General features: G+C 41.3%; 1 protein-coding gene across 1 annotated transcript in view; it reads left to right on the top strand.

Annotated features, from left to right (window-relative positions):
• The window catches only part of IQCH (IQ motif containing H), a gene marked incomplete at both ends in the record, with an annotated part of 220,231 nt that overhangs the window by 4,806 nt on the left and 192,055 nt on the right, over positions 1-23,370 (top strand). The window contains 2 exon segments of the mRNA XM_080640562.1: positions 7,710-7,832; positions 9,939-10,033. Coding sequence (XP_080496688.1) covers positions 7,710-7,832; positions 9,939-10,033 — 218 coding nt within the window.

The raw sequence follows: 23,370 nt of genomic DNA, 5'->3' as shown, positions 1-23,370 counted from the left end.
CATATAATACTGGTTTGGTGGTGATGAACTCCTTTAGCTTTTTCTTATCTGTGAAGCTCTTTATCTGCCCTTCAATTCTGAATGATAGCTTTGCTGGGTAGAGTAATCTTGGTTGTAGGTTCTTGCTATTCATCACATTGAAAATTTCTTGCCACTCCCATCTGGCCTGCATAGTTTCTGTTGAGAAATCAGCTGACAGTCGTATGGGTGCTCCCTTGTAGGTAACTGTTTTTCTCTTGCTGCTTTTAATACTCTCTCTTTGTCTTTTGCTCTTGGCATTTTAATTATGATGTGTCTTGGTGTGGTCCTCTTTGAATTCCTTTTGTTTGGGGTTCTGTGCGCTTCTTGGACTTGTAAGTGTATTTCTTTCACCAGGTGGGGGAAGTTTCCAGTCATTATTTCTTCAAATAGGTTTTCAGTATCTTGCTCTCTCTCTTTTTCTGGCACCCCCATAATTCTGATGTTGGTACGCTTGAAGTTGTCCCAGAGTCTTCTTACGCTATCTTCAACTTTTTGGATTTTTTTTTTGCTTTTTGCTTTTTTGGTTGAGTGTTTTTTGCTTCTTTGTATTTCAATTCTTTGACTTGATTCTTGTGTTCCTCTAGTCTGTTTTTGGGTCTCTGTATAATATTTTTTATTTCAGTCAGTGTATGTTTAATTTCTAGTTGGTCCTTTTTCATATCTTCGAGGGTCTCGTTATATTTATCGGCCTTTTCTAGGATATTCTTGAAAAGCCTTATAACCGTGGTTTTTAATTCTATATCCAGTCGTTTGTTTTCCTCCATTTCTTTTGTTTGTGATCTGTTTCTTTGACACCGCATTTTCACTGCTTCCCTGAGTTGGTAGGGTAGATTTGTGTGCTAGGTTTCCTATATGGCCCAGTGGGTCTGCCTCCCCAGTTAACCTGAGGTGGACACTCTTGGTGCACCCCTTTATGGACCGTGTGTACAGCCTTGTTGTAGTTAAGTCTTGATTGTTGTTGGTATCACTGGGAGGAATTGACCTCCGGGCCAGTTGGCTGTAAGGATCAGCTGCGTCTATGCTGGGAGAAGTTCGGTGCTGGAGACAGCCTTATAGGATTAGACTTGCCAAATTGCAATAGCCTCTGTGCTCAGCTTGGAAGGGGTGGAGTCTCAGGGCAGAGCAGACAGTCTTGGCTTCCCATCAGCCTTGCCCTTGCGCGCACGCGCGCGCCTTCAGACCTCTGCCTTCCCCGGCTCCCGAGTCTCCGCCCGAGAGTCCAGATTCCCCCCACAAGAGCGTGGGTCCCCAGGGGCTCGCCTGGAACTGGGGTTCAGTGCAGTCAGAACTGGGGTTCAGTGCGGTCGGGGCTTCCTTCCTCCTTCCACCAGAGAAAGTCAGGCTCTCAGCCGCCCTTCCTCTCTGCGCGCACAAAGACCCTTTGCCGTACCTCCAATTCTCTGTGAGCTTTTCTCTTTCCTTCTAGTTGTAGAATTTTCACTCAGCCAGCTTTCCTGTGGTTCTGAATGGTGTCCGTTCTGTCTTTTAGTTGTAGTTTTGAAATTGTTGTGCGAGTCAGCAGTTTAGGTGCTTACCTATGCCGCCATCTTGGTTTCTCCCCTAGCGATCTGTTTTGTTTGTTTGCTTTTTGTTAATCCTCACCCAAGGATATTTTTTCCATTGATTTTTTTTTTTTTTTGAGAGAGAGAGTGGAATGGAAGGAAGGAGGGGGACAGAAAGTGTGAGAGAGAAACATTGATGTGAGAGACACGTTGATTAGTTGCCTCCCACATGCACTCCAAACAGGGGCTGGGAAGGAGCCTGCAACCCAGGTACTGCCCTTGACTGGGGATCAAACCAGTGATCCATTGGTGCTCGGGCTGGTGCTCTAACCACTAACCACACCAGCCAGGGCATGATCTGTGTTTTACAAGCCTTTCAGACAACTCTGATACATGTTCAAGGTTGAGAGCTACTATTTAGATCATATTGCAAACATAAACTCTAATACTATTTTCAAGAAAAATCACAATAATCAAAGCCAACATAGTATTTACCAGGCATATTATGCATGATGCTAAGTGCTATATAAATTTTAACTCATTTAACCTGTCCAACAAGACTACCAGATAATTATTATGATTATTTCACATTATAGAAAGGAAACAGACCAAAGATGAATACTGTGGGTTGACCCTTATACATGGAAAATGCAAGCAATCTTCTCAAGCCTTTTCAATCCAACCCTGGCATAAAAATAGAGTCTTCCCTTGGCCCTTTTTGCTCCTCTAGATATTTAAACCCTGCCCTTATTACTGAATTTTCACCAACCTCTAGCTTTATATATTTAAAACAGACATTTGCATATTGGTAGATATTCTACATGCACTGGTTAATGGTTAGGCGTGAAGGCTCTGTGAATGGAGCTGGAGTAACATTGACTACTAGAGGCCCAGTGCACGAATTCATGCACCAGTGGGGTCCCTCGACCTGGCCTGCAGGATCAGGTCGAAACCAGCTTTCTGACATCCCCCCAAGGGGTCCCGGGTTGCAAGAAGTGCAGGCCAGGCTGAGGGACCCCACCAGTGCACAATCGGGGCTGGGGAGGAACGTGGAGGTTGGACAACTGGGGAGGGCTCCAGGGCATGTTCAGCCTGTTTCACTCAGTCCTGATTGGCCAGACCCCAGCAGCAAGCTAACCTACCAGTTGGAGCGTCTGTCCCCTGGTGGCCAGTGCATGTCACAGTGAGCAGTTGAGCAGCCTTAGCATGTCATTAGCATATTATGCTTTGATTGGTTGAACAGATGACTGGACGACCAGACACTTAGCATATTAGGCTTTTATTATACTAGTATACTAGAGGCCTGATGCATGAAATTCATGGCCTTCCTTCTCCCAGCTGCCAGCACCGGCTTCCCTCTGGCACCCGGGACCCGGGCTTCACTCCAGCCCCAGCTTTGTCCAGAAGGACATCAGGAATGACGTCCGGTCTAATTAGCATATTACCCTTTTATTATTATAGACTAGAGGCCTGGTGCACAACATTCATGCACTGAGGGAGGGGGTTCCTCAGCCTGGCCTGTGCCCTCTTGCAGTCTAGGACCCCTCAGGGATTGGGCCTAAGCCAGCAGTCAGACATCCCTCTCGCATTCTGGGGCTCTCACAGTCTGGGACCCCTCGCTCTTTACCACCTGCCTGCAGCAGAGGCGGGAGAGGCTCCCACCCTCACTGCTGCACTCACCAGCTGTGAGCCCGGCTTCAGGCTGAGTGGTGCTCCCCCTGTGGGAGCTCACTGACCACCAGGGGGCAGCTCCTGTGTTGAGCATCTGCCCACAGGTGGTCAATGTGTGATACAGCGACTGGTCATTCTGCCGTTTGGTTGATTTGCATATTAGGCTTTTATTATATAGGAAGATTATTTAGTCTGGATTCAGACTGCCTAGATTTGAATAGTTCCACCAGTTAACCAGCTGTGTTACCTTGCACAGGTTACTTAACCACTTAAACATCACATTCCATTAAATATACAATGAAGATAATAATATGAATTCCCTCTTAGAAGTCTTGAAGGATTAAAATATAGGATAACATAAAGTATAACACTCAATAGATGGCAGTTATCTGATTAGGTCTCTTATCATTTAATATTAATTTTGTGTACATTTCTGTGTCTTTTTAAGATTAGCTTGTTCTTTAAATTGCTGGAAAAAGAAGAAAAGTTAATTTTAGCCTGTCTTTTTAACTGGGACTACTTCATTCTTAACGAGAACTTTAAGGGCATTGCAATTTGGCAAACAAGGTATGCCTTATTTCCCTGTTACAACCGATTTTTGGGGTATCCCATTTTACCTAATACAGGATTGGTCCATCAATCATGGATGACTGGAAAAAATCTACTCATTAATTCAGTCTCCAATAATTTATGTTCTGTTCAAAGGTGAATGGAGCTGGACTAACATTGATTATTATTTAGAAGACATAATAATTGGTACAAATTTATAGGAAAGGTAATATTTTGATAAAATATCTAAAATACTTAAGAGAAGATCTTTACATACAATTAATCAGTGCCCTAATTATAAACTCCACGTGACTTATTATGTGAGCATGTGCTTAGTTGTTTAGATTTTCCAGCACAGTCCTGATCATGAATATTCCGTCCCACTGTCAGATCATATATTGAAGTCCATGTTTCCCTTTTTGGTTCAGAAAATATGATTATTATTTCCACATAGAGTTCTACTAGAAAGCATTTTGTTAACTAAATTCTTTCACTTCAAAATGCTTATTTTAACTAAATTTTTTCACTTTTAAGTCTAAATGCAGGCAATTTACAATTTTAGCTGAATCTTTCCTCAACTAATTAGAATAGTGAGGTTTTTATCATAGCAATAACAATCATCATTACAATTAAAATAGTAGCCAACATTTATTGAGAGACAGACACTGTGACGAGAGCTTTAGATTTTCTGAAGTCCTAACAATAATTCTGTTAGGAAGGTGTTATTTTTATCCCAATATACAGTAGAAGAAACTAATGTACAATGAGATAAACAGCTTGCCCAAGCAATAAATCTTAAGCAGGTGATGGCACGTTTGTGAAACCATCTTGTGAAAGTGTGGTGGTAACTCCTGGATGTTTCCTAGATGCTTTCTTTCATTAGTAACTCTTAGAAGCTCTCTTTGTATGCTTTATTAACAATAATGTGGTACCTTTTAAATACCTTTATAAATGCTTTCTTGGCCCAAATATTAAACATATGTTTGTGCAACAAGGATTACCTAGTCTTGCTATCTAAATTATCTTTTTAGTTAGTTTTGGAAATCGTATTTCTTTCTTTTTTTCTTTCTTTCTTTCTTTTTTTTTTTTTTACATTTTTATTGATTTCAGAGAGGGAGAGAGAAATAGAAACATCAGTGATGAGAGAGAATCATTGATGGGCTGCCTCTTATTGGGGATCGAGCCCACAACCCAGGCATGTGCCCTGAGTGGGAATTGAACCATGATCTTCAGGTTAATAGGTTGATGCTCAACCACTGAGCCACACCGGCCAGGCTGGAAATTGTATTTCCAAAATGCGACAGCTGTGTGTTAACACCAACCCTGGAAACATTGGAGCTAATTAACCTTGATGTTATCTCTGTCTTTCTTACCAATTCTGCTGTCTGGTTTGTCAGAAGCATACAAGATAAATGTGATGAGAATGACTCCACCTAACTCTATCTTTAGCAGAGATGAATAAAATGGTAATTATGAGATTACTTTTGACAATGTGGAGTCTGGCTGCAATGGCTTTTTAAATCTAGAGCAAATCTTTACTGCATTAAATATTTCAAGCCCTTCTTATTAAGCAGCCCTATCCCCAAATTGTCAAAATAATAATTTCCTCCAAGTAGATTTCAAAATGTATGGAAAGATGGGAGCTATCTATAATACTATCAACAATAAAAAATATATTAAAATAAATAAATAAATAAAAATGTATGGAAAGCAATGGGTCTGATGATCACAGAGATGATGGGTGATATGTAAAATTTCAATAGGGTAGATTGGGTCTATTTGAAGAAAGAACAGAGATTTACTAGTAGAACTTAATCTCTTTTCCTACCCAAGTGTGGTGAAAGATTTTCTGCAGTACTTGTCTCTAAAGCAATTATAGAGATGTGTGGTTATTAAGAGGGGAGAAGAAACTATCTTGCAAGAAAGGTAAAATGAAAGCTCTTGAGAAAGATTAGGAGAGCAATTCAAATCAGTGAACATTTACTAGGTGCCAGTTGTGTGCAAGGAGTTTCATAGGTTTCACAGGAGAGGAGAAGGAGCATTTGTCCAGTGCTCTCCTATGCGGCTGGCCCTATACAAAGCACTCGACACGCTTTAACTCATTTTATTCTTACACTATTCCGAGAGGTAGCTATTTACCTCCATTTTATAGATGAGAACACTAAGGCTCTAAAAAGCTAGGTGAATTTGCCAAGCTCAGTTTAGTAAAGGAGGAAGTAGATTCTAGTTTACGTCTGTCTGGTTCCAAAGCCCATATTCACTCATTGTCACACACATTGCTTCATTTTCACTCAACAATTCTGTAAAGTAGAAGCATTCTTTTTTTTTTTTTTTTTTTTTTTCCTTCTTGGTGAAGAAACTAGAGAATATGTGGGTGATGTACAAGGACATCGTGTGACCAGTGAGAGAACAAGGAATTATGTTCATCTGCCTTTTACTGATTCTTACTATGTACCAGACCTATACATATCTGATAACTCTATGAGGAGAGTAATTGTCCACACAAAGCAGATGAAGAAATCAGACCTTTGGTTTCCTGTTAGTAATCCAGGGCAGTTTTCACTCTCTCCAGCACTCGCCAGGCATAATTACAGAATGGCACATGAAGGCACACATATTAGAGCTACAAGAAGGAAATTCAGGCACTCAGAGGGGTCTGGAAGTGGTGTTTGCCTTTGAACCACTTCTTGGTACTTTCCAAATGTCTTAGGTAATAGGTGGTAAATCACCTTGCAGCAGTAATTTGGACAAAACAAGTGAAAGAAGTACATCTGTATCCTCAGAGCCTACAAGCAAGCAGTAGGTATGTTTATAATCCAATCTGTGAGCCCTGAAGGCTTTACATGACAATTGTGCAGAGTACAAAATGACCAGATGTGATGCCCATCAGTGAAAAGACGCAAATTCTGATCTTTTGAATATTTGGCTCAGTGGGAATATTCTAGAGTAATCGATAACATAGGCTGGATCAATGAGTAAGTCCAGTTAGATTAACAGAGAAAGGTAACTGTTTCAAAATGCCTTTAGCAACCCAGTCTGCAGATTATTATTGGTGGGACTATTGGTGAAACAGGTGTTGGGTTCATAAATTTGCATAGCAAAATGTTTTTCTTGTGGCAGCAGCCCATATAATAATAGGTGCCATCTGTATTTATCTGTTGAAGTTTGATTTCTAATATGAATTCAGAGAATCTTGTGCTAATTTCATAATGCCCATTTTATTCCGAGGGTGCTTAACACTGGAGAGAGATTCATCATTTCAAAGGAAAATAAAAATTGAAGGAAAATGTTAAAGTAATAACAGATGTAGCTTTTGCCTCATGGTTCAGTTTCAATTCTGACTACATAGAACAAAGTCAAGGCCACGCACCTGTTCTACAGAACTGGTTCTTCAGAACAGTTAGTGGGAAGACCCAGCTAGACAGGAAAGCCAACAGGCCCTGTCAACATATTTGCAATTCTCTTTTGAAAGACACAGCTCTCACTAGAACTGGGGATCAAACCCACATCCCAGGTATGTTCCCTGACTGGGAATCCAACCAGCAACCTTTCAGTGCACAAGATGATGCTCAACCAACTGAGCCACAAAATGTTCTGTTTTCTTAACCTTTTACCCAATTCGTAGAAATCGGAGTTTGGCATAAACTTCTTATGGTCCCTGATTTGACTGCTTTACCATCTGAGAAAGCAGAAACCATTTGTGTTGCAGATCTAGTTTGGATTTGTTTCTAATGGGGAAAGGAAAAACAGACAATTGTATAAAAACTTAGTTTTTCAAAATCTAAACAATAATGGAACATTCTAACAAAAACTGTCTTAAAACCATAAGACAATCCTTTCTAATGAACACTGTCAAATCAACCCTACTGTCTCTAGCAACTCCAGCAAATTGCAAACCTTTGAAATAAATGTTTTAGATGGACTATGTATGTATTCTTTTACTATTTCATATTTTTACACCTACAGGTCCATGATGACCTTCAGCAATTAAAGGAGAAATTAGAAAACTTCCCACCTGAAGAAGGAGAAGAGACTCTAGACATTCAGAATCTTAAAACAGCAATCAAAAGGACTGAAATGGGGTTAAGAGTAAGTAGAACTTTAGATATTAAATAAAATACCAGAGGAAACAAAGATGCCTCAAGAAAAGAATTGTGGTTCTTGTAACAGAGGGGGATTTAGGGCGATCCTCAGCTTGTTCTAATCCTCTTTTTAAATGGTAATGATGATTAACTGATTCACATCCTGTCACATCCCACAAAGAATTTAAGATATTGATAATGTCAGATTATGCCATGATAACTTCTAAAATGTGGTTTGATAAAAAGAATTTTTAAAATAACCACTATCAGTCCAACAATATGTATGACCAAAAGGGATTCATGCCAAGACATCATAGAGAGTTTCTATCAGATTTTTGATTCTAGAGAAATAAGAGTTGACTTTCCCCTAATAGCTTAAGTATTTTGAGAATAGTCATTTTTAAAAATATAGTAACCTAATCGGTAAAAACCAAAGAAATATACCAATTTTGAAACAGAAATAAAGTATATCAGGACTTCATTATTACAGATGAGTGATCTTCAATCTTTTTCATCTCATGGCCCACACATAAACTAATTACTAAATTTCTGCAGCACACCAAAAATATATTTTTTTGCCGATCTGACACAAAAAGGTATCATTTTTATTCATTCACACAGAATGACTATTGTTGTGTTGACTGTTGTCATTTTTCAATTTGACAAGCTCAGGGAAAAGAGGTTAGTGCCCCTGACTAAATAGTCAGATAGTGCATGTTTTAAAAGTTATTGCCACACACAGGTTGAAAATCACTGTTATAGACAGATCTTAGGGCAGGGGAGAATCCAATCTTCAGACAAGAATAATATGCAATTACAAAACAAGGATGTATATCCAAGGGAAACAAAAACACTAACTTGAAAACTACATCCCCACATTCACTGCAGTATTATTTACAATAGCCAAGACATGGTACCAACCTAAGTGTTCATTGATGGATGAATGGATAAAGAGAAATATATACACATACAATGGAATTAGAAAACTTCCCACCTAAAGTGGAATATACAATGGAATATTATTCAGTCATAAAAAAGAAATCTTTCCATTTGAGACAACTTGGATAGACATCAAGGACATTATGCTAAGTGAAATAAGCCGGACCCCCCCAGAAAAACTACCATAATCTGTATAATCTTACTTATATGTGGACTCTAACACTCTACTCCACCCCCAAAAAAACACCTGATACAGAAAACAGATTGCTGGGCCAGAAGTGGGGGTGGGTGAAAAGGGTAAAGGTGGTCAAAAGTACAAATTCCAGTTATAAAAAAGTAAGTTCTGGGGATGTAATGTACAACAAGATGACTATAGTTAAAAATACTGTACTGTATATTTGAAACTTACTAAGAGATTACATCTTAAAAGATCTTAAAAGAAAAATATTTGCAAGTAGACTTATTGTGGGGGCCATTTCACAATATATACAAATATCGAATTATTATGTTATACACCTGAAACTAATATAAGGTTATATTTCAATTTCTTTAAAACTAAAAACAAAATAAAGCACAGCAAGGATGTAGTACCATCTCCATCTTCTAGATCTCTGTCAGTACCCTTGCTCTCGTCTCAGACTTTCATGCTACCATATTCTGAGCTTCATCTCTCAGTACCTGAGGCTGTGAGATGTGTGCTTGATTTTGTAGCCCCAGCAGACTAGCGCACCATTGTCCTATTTCCCTGATGGTGAGAGGGCTGGACCCAGCTGGAGTCTTTGGGTTGGCCATTTTCAATAATGTTACCTGAAGGCCAAATTCTTTCCTCGGTGCTTGCTTGACATCCTGGAAGAAAAAGACATTACTCCATATCTGTATTGCCTAGAAAATTTACCTGGCTAAGCAATTTACTGACTATAGTGCATAGTTTCATTTGTGAAGAGTGCTACAGGTCACTCAAGCTTTGAGTCTCAGTTGTTTATTATGCTTTTTGGGATAAAGTAATTTGGCCTTGAGGTGCCTAATTATACCTTAGGCATGTAATAAATACACAGCATGTTGTGTCTTTTGGCTTAATTACTCAATTCAGTGTGTTAACCTAATGAAATGAAGTAAATTAACTGAGTGTCTTAAGTCCACTATAATGGCCTAAACTTTAACTTTTCTGTAACAGATTCACATTGAGAAGTATTTAAATGTTGTAAACCATCAAGTGATAACGACTTCCATTAGTGAGAATAAGTTATTTTCTCCCCACACTTCCCAGTGGTAAGTAAAATAGACATTTATGGATCCAAATAAGTACAAAAAATAACTTTTCTCACTCAGGTGAAAAGACTGTAAAGACAAAATTTTATTGGCTTTTTTGGTATCCTAATTTCAGTATAAGTTTTGCACAAAAAGTTAATGGAAAAGATCATGTTTTGCAAATATTGTATGTTTATTATATGAAAAAAGTTAATGGCACAATTTGGAATTTCATGCAGTTTATTCTGGGTTACTTTTATTGAGTTCTCATGCTTGACACCATATCAGTGATTTTAGGGTCATATTTTGGTGTAATTAATTCTTTTTTATGTTTTCAGTAAAATGTGCCCAAAATTTAATTCCTGAAGGAAAATTTGTTTTTTGTTACTCCTCTCCCAAGGATATGTTTTCCCATCTATTTTTAGAGAGTGGAAAGGAGGGCGGGAGAGAGAGAGAGAGAAACATCAATGTGAGAGAGACACATCGATTGGTTGCCAGGCTGGAGAACGAACCTGCACTGGTGGGGGGGGGGGGGGTGGCCGCCAGATGCAGCTGGGGCCAGATATGGCAGGGATCTCCCTTTTCTGCGTCCAGCACAGAAAGAGAGATGAACGAACCAGTTCTGAGTGGAGGCGGCCAGGGATTGAGAAATAAAAGAAAGAATGAAAGAAAGAAATAAGACGCAGAGATAGATTTAAAAAGCTGGGAGCTGGGTGGAACCGCTGCCACCTCTGATGGAGAGGCAGGGACCACGAGCCTACGCAGCACATTTATTTTATACCCCCAAATACCAGGAAGTAACACCAAAACTTAGGATCAGAGGAGCTTATTTGCATTCTTGAGTAGGCCCTAGCATTCCTGGTGCATGCCTGGATTTACATATCAAAGTCTGCTAGGCCAACACCTGGGCTGATATGAAGGCCAAGCTGATAACATGTCCAGCCGTTTTTGGGGAAGCATGTTCCCAGGGCGTGGCTCTGCCTATCACCCTGAGTTCAGCTGACAATAATTAAAGAAATGCCCATGTGCCTTCCCAGGCGCTGTCTACAAACCTGCAACTCAGGTAGCATCCTTGACTGGGAATTAAACCCGAGACCCTTCAGTGTGCAGGCCGATGCTCTACCCCTGAGCCACATGGGCTAGGGCTAAAGGAAATGTTTTAATGCAAATCAGTTTTTACGCTATTTGGATTGCATGGCTCTTTCTTTACAGTTTTTAGCGTATGTGCTTTATTGTAAAGATGATTTTGGTGTCTGGGGTAAAAAATAAAAATAAAGCTTGCTTGAAATATTCATTATGTAAATACATACTAAGAGTTGCTTTATTAAAATTAGAATTGAGTTAAAGAGAAATGACCTTGCCTCATCTTGGACCTCCTTATACATCTGCCTCCTCAATTTCTTTGTAAATTAAGGTTTTGCACTCAGCTTAAAAGCTCTGTGGCCCGTATTTGCATGGTAAATATACACAATAAATCCTCAGTTAAGGTCTATAGGCTCTTAGAAACTGTGACTTTAAGTAAAACATGTGCAATGAAACCAATATTACCATTGATATAAAGAAGAGTTAAGTTCCTACAGCATATTTCTGGTCACACAAAAAATCACCAAACTTCTAAATAAAGACCCAAATACTTCTAATACTGAACACAGAAATAAATGTGAGCTATACACACATTTAAGGATGATTAATAAAAACAAGTAAAGTAATTATTGTTGCATTTGTTCATTTCAGTTCAAGGGTGCAGGTGGCCAGAGTCTATCTGGGCAACTCAGGGATCCAGGGAGGACCCACCCTGGACAGGATATCCTTCCATCACAGGGCCATTCACACTCACACTCACTCAGACTGGGGCATTTTAGAAATGCCAGTTCACCTAATGTGCACATGTTTAGAATGTTGGAGGAAACTGAGGCCCTGGAGAAAACCTATACAGACATGGGAGAATGTGCAAATTCCACACAGACAGTGGCCCTGGCTGGGAATCAATTTTTTTTCTTCTTATCAACATTACTAGAGGCCCGGTGCACAAAATTTGTGCACTTGTGGGGGGGCATCCCTCAGTCTGGCCTGTGCCCTCTCGCAGTACAGGAGCCCTGGGGGGATGTTCGACTGATGGCTTAGTGGGCCTAAGCCATCAGTCAGACATTCTTAGCATTGCCACAGAGGCGGGAGAGGCTCCACCACTGCCACTGTGCTCGCTGGGGATGCGGGGGCTGGGGTAGGGTGTTCGTGCAGGGAGATTGGAAGAGCTTCCCGTGGCCGCTTCCTCTTTCCTCTTTGCAGTCTGGGCTCCTGTCAGGTGCTCTCAGACCCCTGGAAACTTGGCTCCGGCCACCCCACCCCTCTGTGGCTCCCTGCAGCCCCCGCCCCACTTGGCTCTCCCTGGCTGCCCTCCTGTCAGGAGGCTGCCAGGGTGCCTCCTGATAGAGTGGCTTTGTGTTTTAGGTGTCCTATAGGGCCCAGTGGCTCAGCCTCCCCAGTTACCTGAGGTGGACACTCCAGATGCACCCCTTTGTGGGCTGTGTGCACAGTCTTGCTGTAGTTAAGCCTTGATTGTTGTTGGTATCACTGGGAGGAATTGACCTCCAGGCCAATTGGCTGTGAGGATCAGTTGTGTCTACGATGGGAGTCCTGGGGCAGGGGGTGGGGGTGTGGGAAGCAGCTCCAGTAAAGTTTAGTAAACCCCAGGTCAGCGTCGGGATTTGGCTGTGGGTCTTCAGGGGAATCTGCCTGGGTGGGACGAAATGGAGCTAGACCTGAGTCCCGTCCCATGGCCCTGCAGCCCCACCCACCCTGTGAACAGTGGTGATGTGATGGCATCCGGATAATTTGCATATTCCTCTATTATATATATAGATAATGAAATAATGTAGAACAAAATGACATTATTCTAGGACCTCCTATATGAAGTAAGTGAATAATATCAGATAGTGAGGTCAAGTTTCAGAAAAGGTGCACAAAGAATTTTGGATATCTATAGACATAGTCAAGTCCCAGCACTCAGAAGAACCCTGGGTTACACTGCACCTGACAGCCTTCCCCCCATGTAAAGATAGTGCCACAGGCATTCGTCATCCCTGGGTAGAGGCAACCTTTCCCTAGTCTGTGTAATTTTTAGTCATTTATATCTTTGATTTTTTAAATTTGAGAATAAAAATATGACCTGCAAGTAGGTTAACATACATAATCTTTTTAAAAAAATAATAAATCTTTATTGTTCAGATTATTACAACTGTTCTTCTTTTTGCCCCCCATAGCTCCCCTCCACCTGGTTCCCACCCCACCCTCTGCCCTTACTCCCCCCGCACCGTCCTCAACCATAGGTGTACGATTTTAGTCCAGTCTCTTCCCGCAACCCCCACACCCCTTTCCCCCTGAGAATTGTCAGTCCACTCCCTTTCTATGCCCCTGATTCTATTATATTCACCAGTTTATTCTGTTCATCAGATTTTTATATTCACTTGTTGATAGATATGTTTTTGTTGTTCATAATTTTTATCTTTACCTTTTTCTTCTTCTTCCTCTTCTTAAAGAATACCTTTCAGCATTTCATATAATACTGGTTTGGCGGTGATGAACTCCTTTAGCTTTTTCTTATCTGTGAAGCTCTTTATCTGCCCTTCAATTCTGAATGATAGCTTTGCTGGGTAGAGTAATCTTGGTTGTAGGTTCTTTTTTTTTTTTAAATATATTTTATTGATTTTTTACAGAGAGGAAGAGAGAGGGATAGAGAGTTAGAAACATCGATGAGAGAGAAACATCGATCAGCTGCCTCCTGCACACCTCCTACTGGGGATGTGCCCGCAACCAAGGTACGTGCCCTTGACCGGAATCGAACCTGGGACCCTTCAGTCCGCAGGCCGACGCTCTATCCACTGAGCCAAACCGGTTTTGGCTTGGTTGTAGGTTCTTGCTATTCATCACTTTGAATATTTCTTGCCACTCCCTTCTGGCCTGCATAATTTCTGTTGAGAAATCAGCTGACAATCATATGGGTACTCCCTTGTAGGTAATTGTTTTTCTCTTGCTGCTTTTAATATTCTCTCTTTGTCTTTTGCTCTTGGCATTTTAATTATGATGTGTCTTGGTGTGGTCCTCTTTGGATTCCTTTTGTTCGGGGTTCTCTGCGCTTCCTGGACTTGTAAGTCTATTTCTTTCACCAGGTAGGGGAAGTTTTCTGTCATTATTTCTTCAAATAGGTTTTCAATATCTTGCTCTCTCTCTTCTTCTGGCACCCTCATAATTTGGATGTTGGTACGCTTGAAGTTGTCCCAGAGGCTCCTTACACTATCTTCATATTTTTGGATTCTTTTTTCTTTTTGCTTTTCCAGTTGGGTGTTTTTTGCTTCTTCATATTTCAAATCTTTGCCTTGATTCTTGGGATCCTCTAGTCTGCTGTTGGATCTCTGTATGTTATTCTTTATTTCAGTCAGTGTATGCTTAATTTCTAGTTGGTCCTTTTTTATATCCTCGAGGGTCTCACCAAATTTATCGGCGGTTTCTAGAAGATTCTTGAGTAACCTTATAACCATGGTTTTGAACTCTATATCCAGTAGTTTGCTTTCCTCCATTTCTGTCATTTGTTTGTGACCTGTTTCTTTGTCTCTGCATTTTGGCTGCTTCCCTGTGTTGATAGAGTGGCTTTGTGTTTTAGGTGTCCTATAGGGCCCAGTGGCTCAGCCTCCCCAGTTACCTGAGGTGGACACTCCAGATGCACCCCTTTGTGGGCTGTGTGCACAGTCTTGCTGTAGTTAAGCCTTGATTGTTGTTGGTATCACTGGGAGGAATTGACCTCCAGGCCAATTGGCTGTGAGGATCAGTTGTGTCTACGATGGGAGAACTTCTGTGCTGGAGACACCCTTATGGGGCAAGACTTGCTTCAGTGGGGTTTTTGTGTTCACTGAGTCTTCCCCTTGAGTGTGTCCCTTATGGATCTGAGGAGTTGTAATCTGGATGGTCCCACTCTGACCACTGGGAGATCCAAGGAGGTGCAAATTTAGCCTTTGCCTGAGGCCACTCAGCAGGAGCTACGGAGAGATCTGCAGATTCTTCTTCTTTGTTTGGGGTTTGGAGGTGCCCAGATGAGGCCCAGCTATGAAGCAATGCAAGCTGCTGTGGGGCCTTGGGCCTTCTTTTGGTGGCTCTGGGGCTCTCTGACCCAGCTCAGTTTGTTAGGTAATTTTAGGTTGCAAAGGGCCAGGCCATTCATATGCAAAAGCCTCTGTGCACAGCTTGGGCGGGGTGAGGTTTCAGGGTGGAGCAAACAGCAATGGCTGACTGTCAGCCCTGCCCTAAGAGGCCCCTGGGTCTTAGTGTCCCTCGGTAATCGCTGCACGCACCTCTGAGAGAAAGCTGCCTTCGAGTTCCGCCCAAAGCCAGACAGTCCAGTCCCCCGCCCGACCCCATATGAGTCTGGGTCCCCAGAGTCTCACCTGGAACTGGAGTTCAGAGGAGTCGGGAGCTTATGTCTCCCTCCTGATTGAAAAAGACAACCACGTCCTCCGCTGCCAGCCCTCTCCGCATGCGCACCTCCGTACCTCTGCACTTCACTTCTGCACCTCCTCTGAGTTTCAGTGCGCTTTTCTCTTTCCTTCTAGTTGTAGAATTTCCACTCAGCCAGCCTTCCTGTGGTTCTGGATGGTGTCCGTTTTGTCTTTTAGTTGTAGTTTTGAAGTGGTTGTGTGAGGCAGCAATTTCAGGTGTTTACCTATGCCGCCATCTCGGTTTCTCAACATACATAATCTTTTAAAACAAGGAAACTGTACAGAAAATAATAAAAGGGATTCTCGGATAAGCAAATATTGGAGGTTACTTTACAAATTTATATAGATGCTTAGTTCAAAAAATCAAGAATACCCAACAGGCAAAGTGGAAGGCTGGTTTAGAAACAGCCAGGGGATCTGTAGAAGTATGTGGCCAAAGGATGAGGCATGCAAACAGCAAGTAGAAAGCCTCCAAATGGAGGAGCTGAGGGAAAAAATAGAAGGAGAGTCTTCCCCAACTCTAATGAAAATTCTCCTTCCCTGAGCTTTCCCTTTGTGCTCTCATGTTGGCAAAGAACAGAGAGCCTGGGCTATAGATTTGCAGGTTATGACGGCTCAAAAGAATGAACTAGGGAGCAACTGCAGCAAACAGATTCTGGTGAGACATTTTCTTGTACAGTTCTTTTCCCTAGTCAGTGAGTGTCCTTTGCCTTTATTAGAAGGTCTCTGAAGGAGTTAAGGAAGACATTAATTGGGGCATGGTGCTGTCTCCCAGAAGTGGTCCAATGGATCCTATCTTTCCTTTTTTAAAATATATTTTTATTGCTCTCAGAGAGGAAGGGAGAGGAGGAGATAGAAACATCAATGATGAGAGAGAATCACTGAATCGGCTGCCCTCTGCACGCCCACAGTGGGGATTGAGCCCATCAGTCGGGCATGTACCTTGCCTGGGAATCGAACCATGACCTCCTGGTTCATAGGTCAAGGTTCAACCACTGAGCCATGCCAGCAGGGCAGATCTTATCTTTCCTATTTAATACAATAATGTATCAGTGGCCCTCCTATCATGAAGATGGGAAGCCTGGCAAGTTTGTATGAGCCCCACAAGTCTGGAAGAGGTGGCAGGAGCATCTCAGTCATAGCTATGGGTGTGTGGTGCTGATGTGGTATGAATTTGAAAATATGATATGAGATGAGCCAAGGTCACAAACTGGAGTGAAGTTCAAAGTAGGTCTTCAAAGTAAACAGGCTTGAAGCAGGTCCTGGGAGTCCAAGTGTGAGGCACAGGGAGTGGCTCAGGGAGGAAGAGAAGCAGCAGTAGTAGATGGAAATGGAAAACAGGAGACCTGGGAAGCTGACATGCTCCCAGGTAGATAGTTACACCTGGGCCTGTCCTTGCAGGGGTGCTCCAAGAGACTGTTATGAATAGATTTGGCTTAGAGTCTGCTGGGATACTATGCAAAGTAGGTTACAGGACTCCGAATTCCTTCAAGTTCCCAAACCTGGGAGGTGTAAGACTGGCCAATTCACTACATGTTTCTCCTGAGGTTCCATGACAAAGCCCTTAAAATACCCAAGTGAAAAGGTATATTTTAATTACCAGTGGCATGACTTACTAAGGAACAGGTTGCTTAGTCTCAACATTGATCATGAGATCAGAGGAGAGACTTAGCTTCATGCAAGTTTTAAGCTGTGACAGATGCCAGATCTGGCCTTTTATCCCATGTGGCCATCAGTCAGAGAACTTGGGCATGCGCACATAATATGTGTATGTTTATTTATTTATATATGGCATACTTATCATATAGAGTGAATACATTATAAAATATATCTACATCAAAATTTTAACGATAAAGATAAAATAGTTGTTTTGCTTTATTATTAGAACAATATTTCTTTCTCTTGCTAAAAAAAGTTTACTAATTATAAAGGCCTGGTTGTTTAATCTTGGTAGTCATGATGACTTTATCCTGACTGTAGCTAATATCCCAAAATTTGCTCTACACTTCGGTAAGATTCAGCATTGATGCTGGTTAGATGTAAGTCCATATTTCAGTTACTCTTTCAAAAACTATTTTTAAGGTTTGGGGGGACTGACTTTTCATACGTTCAATGGGATTATCATCTTTACTTTCAAATGTAGCTGTGGAAAAGCTCATGTTAGGAATGAAAGTGTCAGTTTTGCCATCTTCTTGTTTTTCACTGATGCTTGTTATCGTTATGACTAAAAAATACAGTGTTTTTTTGTAAGAATCTTTTAAAAACATTGGTCTTTTTTTAGGCTTAGTTTAGTTAAAATGAAATAATATGACCCATGAATGTACTGCATGAGTAAACCACACTCATGTGGTTCTTAAACTGTGGTTTGCAATCCTTTTTCACTGGCTCCCAGATGGGGCCCTGGAGTCTGCATTTCAACAAACACACTCCTTATTCCTAATGTAGACAATGTGTGCATGGAATCCCTGGGACAAGCATGACTCCCTAGAATCAATATTCTTTTGGCCACAGAGATGGCTTGCCTCTGTCTGATGAAGAGCCTGGTCCTGGAAATTCTGCTAGCCTGATGCTATGAAGGGTTGGAGTAAGCCTCTTGCATTGGGATTGAGCCAGGAGTGGGACTTGGCAGTCAGGCTGGTAGGACCGTCAATATCTGCTCAAACTGGGAGTATCAGAGGCCAAAGTTCAGGGCAGCAGCTGCTCCTGAGAGGAATGGCATATAATAAAGATGGTAGATCTCTGTTGCTCCTTTGATAGCAGAACACACAGTTCTATGAGTAAATGAGAATCAACATTGTTCAGATACTTGGGGCTTCATTCTGTCTATGGAAGCCCAGGGAATCTGGAGAGTTCATTCCAAATGACTACTATCCCTGGGTATATTTTTAACAACGACTTACAACAGACATAAAATAATTATCATCCTCATTATCATCATCATCCTGAATTTCATCACCATCAATATTTTTATGACATTTGACAGTTTTGCAAAGGACTCTTTAAAAGCCTATGATGTAGATATTTACCCTCTCCTTTCAAAGATGTGAAAACTGAGGCTCCCACGAGCCCCAGGTCACACAGGTGGTCAATGATGAGTCTCAGATTCAAGTTCTGTCAAATCTCTACAATTACTATCTTCTCCTACACCAGAACTGCCTGAACAACAGGAAACCTAATTTTCACAAAAGACGGTTTTCCTTTTTAGAAAGTCTTGCTCCAGGGAAAATCTGGTGGTTTTGTCTAGTAGAAACAAAAACCAGTAGGTACACAAAGTGATAATAATGGATGCCAGCAAATGCAAGATTTTCCTAGCAGTCATTCAGAAAACAAAGATAAGAACATTATCAAAAGTGGCATATTTTCTCCAAAGAGCTCAAAATGCTTTCACGTTGTTTTCCAAATAGGTTACACTGTTATCTGCACTCTGTCAATGATTCTTCTGTGTTAAAGTGTGGTTCTTCCTCTTATCATTACCAGCTTTCACAGATTTTATGGCTTGTGATGTCTGCTCACACTGTTCTTAACGACCACGCTTTGCTTATTGACACCAGGAGGGTGACTACCATCTGTACCAACACTATCAGAACTGCACAGACATCTTCATTTTACATTCTGTTGTGCTAGTGTTTGAGGGGAGGGGGATGGAGGGGGGACAAGAACAAAGCAGATAAATAATAGTGAGAAACTATGAGAGGAGAAGAAGAGGTTTCTGTTAAATGGTGGGAGTAGGTTAGAAGATACATTTTTGCTCAATTATTCACACACCTTGGAGCCTATCTCTTCTGGGTTATTACAAAGCAGTCCACAAATCCTGCTCAGAGTGAATATGACTACATTCTAGTCATAGAGAGAGATGAAGAATGGGTAACAAGTATTAGTACGTGGTAATCTAGGTGAAGACAATTTGGTGGCTCACTGTTTTTTTCAGTTTTTCAGTGGGTTTGATTTTTTTTAAAACAAAAAATAAAATGTTAAAAAGCATCATTAAATTAAAAACAACAACTGGAAAAACATTTGCAGCAGATATGATACAAAAACTAATAATAGTTTTAAATACAAAGAGCTCTTGAAAACAAAAAATACTTGACATAGACAAAAGGACATCAACAGAGAAATGCAAACAGCCAGTATATATGTGAAAAATATTAAACCAGGAAAATGCAAATTAATATCTTACTATTACTTTTTCTTTACAACTTAGCAAAACAGATCACTTAAACTACCCTAATACTTAGTGCTCATGAGGGGGGAGCAGGATGGCCATACTTTTCTATTATTGGTGGAGGCATAAAGTTCTTAAAGGCAAATTTTTTTCAAAATATGTGAGATTTTTAAAATTATTATTTTTAATTTAGTAGTTATACCTTTAGGAATTTATCCTAATAAATAAGGAGTGATATAGGAAACTATAAATTTATTACAGTGCTATATCTAATACCAATAAATTTGAAAATACCTTAAATGTTAACAGTAAAATAATTATTAAATCTATAATATGTTTATATGTGTATTATATATCTACTAAAATGAATATTGTCCAATAAGTTTTAATGATCTGGAAAAACTCTCACAGTATATGTTGAGGGAAGGGAAAGCAGGATATAACGTTATATCTCAATGCAAATTCACTTATAAATACATAATCCATGGAAGGAAAAGGCTTCATAGGAAATATACTAAGAGTGGGAAGGGTCTGGCCAGAGGGGCGTAAAGGAGGGAAATGGGAGACATATGTAATACTGTCATATATATATATGTATATATATATATATACATATGTGTGTGTGTGTGTATACTAGAGGCCCAGCGCACATGAAATCACACATGAGTAGCTCACTTCCACTTGCCTCAGCTGGCCACCCCACCCATTGCTGCTCCTAGCTCGTGCCCCGCCCTACCCGCTGTGAGAGCCGCTCCTCGTTTGGTCGTGATGGTGTTACAGCGTGACAGCCATGGGCCTTTTATATAAGATACTAGAGGCCCATTGCACGATATTCGTGCAAGAATAGGCCTTCCTTCCCCTGGCTTCACTCCCAGCCGCCCGGGAGCTGGCAAGTCCTCACTTTTGTCCGGAGCACCACTCCTGTAGCCCCCTCCGTCACCGCCCCCCCATAGCAGGCATCCCGCCCCTCCGGCCGCTCCACGCCTGCAGATTAACCTTCCATCTTTGTTGGGTTAATTTGCATACTCACTCTGATTGGCTGTGGGCATAGCGGAGGTACAGTCAATTTACATGTTTGTCTATTATTAGGTAAGATATATATAAAACAAGTTTTTTCTAGGAAGATGGTGTATTCCTTCTTCTAAATACAGCTAAAAACCCTGGACATCTACACTAATAAAAGAGGAAGATGCAAATTGACCGCACCTTCGCGACACCCACCAGCCAATCAGGAGTATGCAAATTAACCCAACAAAGATGGCGGGTTAATTTGCATATGCAGGTGCCAAGTGGCCGGGGGTGGGGCGGGACGCAGGCATTCAGCACTGCCCCAGCAGCTCCGGGCCTCTGGGTAGTGTGGGAAGGTGGAAAGGCGGCTCCGGGCTGGAGCAAAGGCAGAAAGGCAGCTCCAGGCCAGAGGGAAGGCGGTGCTGCAGCAGGGGAAGGAAGCCCCATTCTTGCACAAATCTTTGTGCATTGGGCCTCTAGTTATATGTATAACAAAGTTAAGAAGACTTTGAAGGATGGAGCGGAGGTACACCAGTTAGGAACCTTGGGACTCAAGGAAGAACATGGTGGTGAGGTCCCTGGGTTCTCTTTTTGCTTCATATATCCCATAAGTGACCTGTATCATTTTCCTTTTCTCTGAAGAATTTCTTTTAACATTTCTTGCAAGACAGGTTTCAGTTTTTGTTCATCTGAGAACATCATTATTTCCCCTTCATTTTTGAAGGATAATTTCACTAGAGACAGAATTCCATGTTAGTGGGTTTTTTCTTCCCGTACTTCCAGTCTCTCCTTGCTGGCATGGTTTATTAATAGAAGTTCAATATAATTCTCATCCTTGTTCTTCTATAGGTAAGTTAGATTTAATTTTCTCACAGTTCCTGGATATTCTGTTCTGTTTGTTCAGTCCTTTTTCTCCTTGCATGTCAGTTTTGGAATTTATATTGACATTTCTTCAAGCTCACTGATTCATTCTTTGGTTGTATCCAGTTTATTGATAATCCTATCAAAGGCAATATTTATTTCTCAGAGTGCTTTTTATTTCTAGCATTTCCTTTTGGTTCTTTCTTAGATTTTTTATCTCTCTGCTTACATTACCCATCTGTTCTTGCAAGTTGTCCACTTTTCCTATTAGAGCTCTTAGTATATTAATCTTAGTTTTTTTAAATTCCAAAATCTATGTTATATTTGAATCTGATGCTTGTTTTTTTTAATGTATATTTTTATTGATTTCAGAGAGGAAGGAAGAGGTAGAGAGAGATAGAAACATCCATGATGAGAGAGAATCATGGATCGGCTGCCTCCTGCAAGTCCCCCACTGGGATCGAGCCCACAACCCAGGCATGTGCCCTTGACCGGAATAGAACCTGGGACCTTTCAGTTCACAGGCCGACGCTCTATCCACTGAGCAAAACTGGCTAGGGCCTGATACTTGTTTTGTCTCTTCAGACTTTTTAAAAAAATTGATTCCAGAGAGAGGGAGGAAAGGGAGAAAAGGAGAGAGGGAACGAGAGGGAGAGGAGAGAGAGGGAGGGAGGGGGGGAAGAGAGAGAGAGAGAGAGAGAGAGAGAGAGAGAGAGAGAGAGAGAGAGAGAGAGAGAAATCACTTCCACATGCACCCCAATGGGGGAATGAACCTGCAACCCAGACATGTGTCCTGACCAGGAATCAAACCCACCGCCTTCTAGTGTATGAGATGACACTCCAGCCAATTGAGCCGCACCAGCAAAAGCCAAACATTTTGTCTTGCCTTTAAGCATGCCTTGTCATTTTTTGTTGATGTATTAGGTAATAGGAATAGAGGTAAATAGGCCTTCATCTGGTCAGTTATGCTGTGTTTACTGTCTGCTGTAACTGTAGGAGGCTTCCATGTCCCCTCTGTCCATTTTGTCTTCCCTGTTGTCTTTGGGTTTCCCTAGTAACTCCTTTCTAAATAGAGTCTGCGCCTTGCATAGTCCTCTATAGATACAGTGTGTGTTGGAGGGAAACATTTGATAATCCTGTGATTAGGTCTCAGTCTGTTAGTAGGTCTGTGTCCCTGGATTGTTACCTTCACAAGTTTTTTTCAGCATTTTACCCCTTATTTGAGACAGGAAGACCAGAGGAGGTTGAAGTTAGCTAACTGCCCTTCTTCAGGTCAGATAAGGCTTTAGTAAAATAGTTTTCCTCAAGAGCTTGCCTTTATTACAGAGAACAGAACGAAGAATAGAATTCTCTGGGAGTGTTTTGAAATGGTTTATTTTCCCTTCTCTCTGCTGGTAGCAGGAGGGGATTTTTCTCTGTTGTTTACCATGAGACCACGGTGGGGCTCCTGGAGGTAAAACTCATGAAAGTAGGGCCCTCTCTAAGACTTGGCCCCTTGGAGTTTTTAACTTTCAAGCTAATTCATAGAGCTTCCAGTGACCTGTCAACTGGAGTTTAAGTGCTCTTGCCAGCACGAGCTTCGGCAGCAGGCTTCCACTCTTGGTCTTTCTCCACCTCTCTCTAGTGTGCGGGGCAGCAGCAGTTCTCCCCACGATCTAAATTCTCTCATGGATCCAAGAGGAGCTGTTTTTCGATTTGTTCACCTTTTCTTCTTCTTGTAACGTTGGGAGTGATAACATCCAAGCTCTCTACATGTTGGGGTGAAACCAGAAGCTCATAAATTACTTTCTAATGATAATCTGGCACAAGTGGATATCACAGTAGAATCAAGAGATTGAGAT

Source organism: Plecotus auritus, assembly GCF_963455305.1.
Source record: "Plecotus auritus genome assembly, chromosome: 1".
Taxonomy (NCBI): Eukaryota; Metazoa; Chordata; class Mammalia; order Chiroptera; family Vespertilionidae; genus Plecotus; species Plecotus auritus.
Note: the sequence above shows the minus strand (reverse complement) of the source record. Positions and strands in the feature narration are given on the sequence as shown.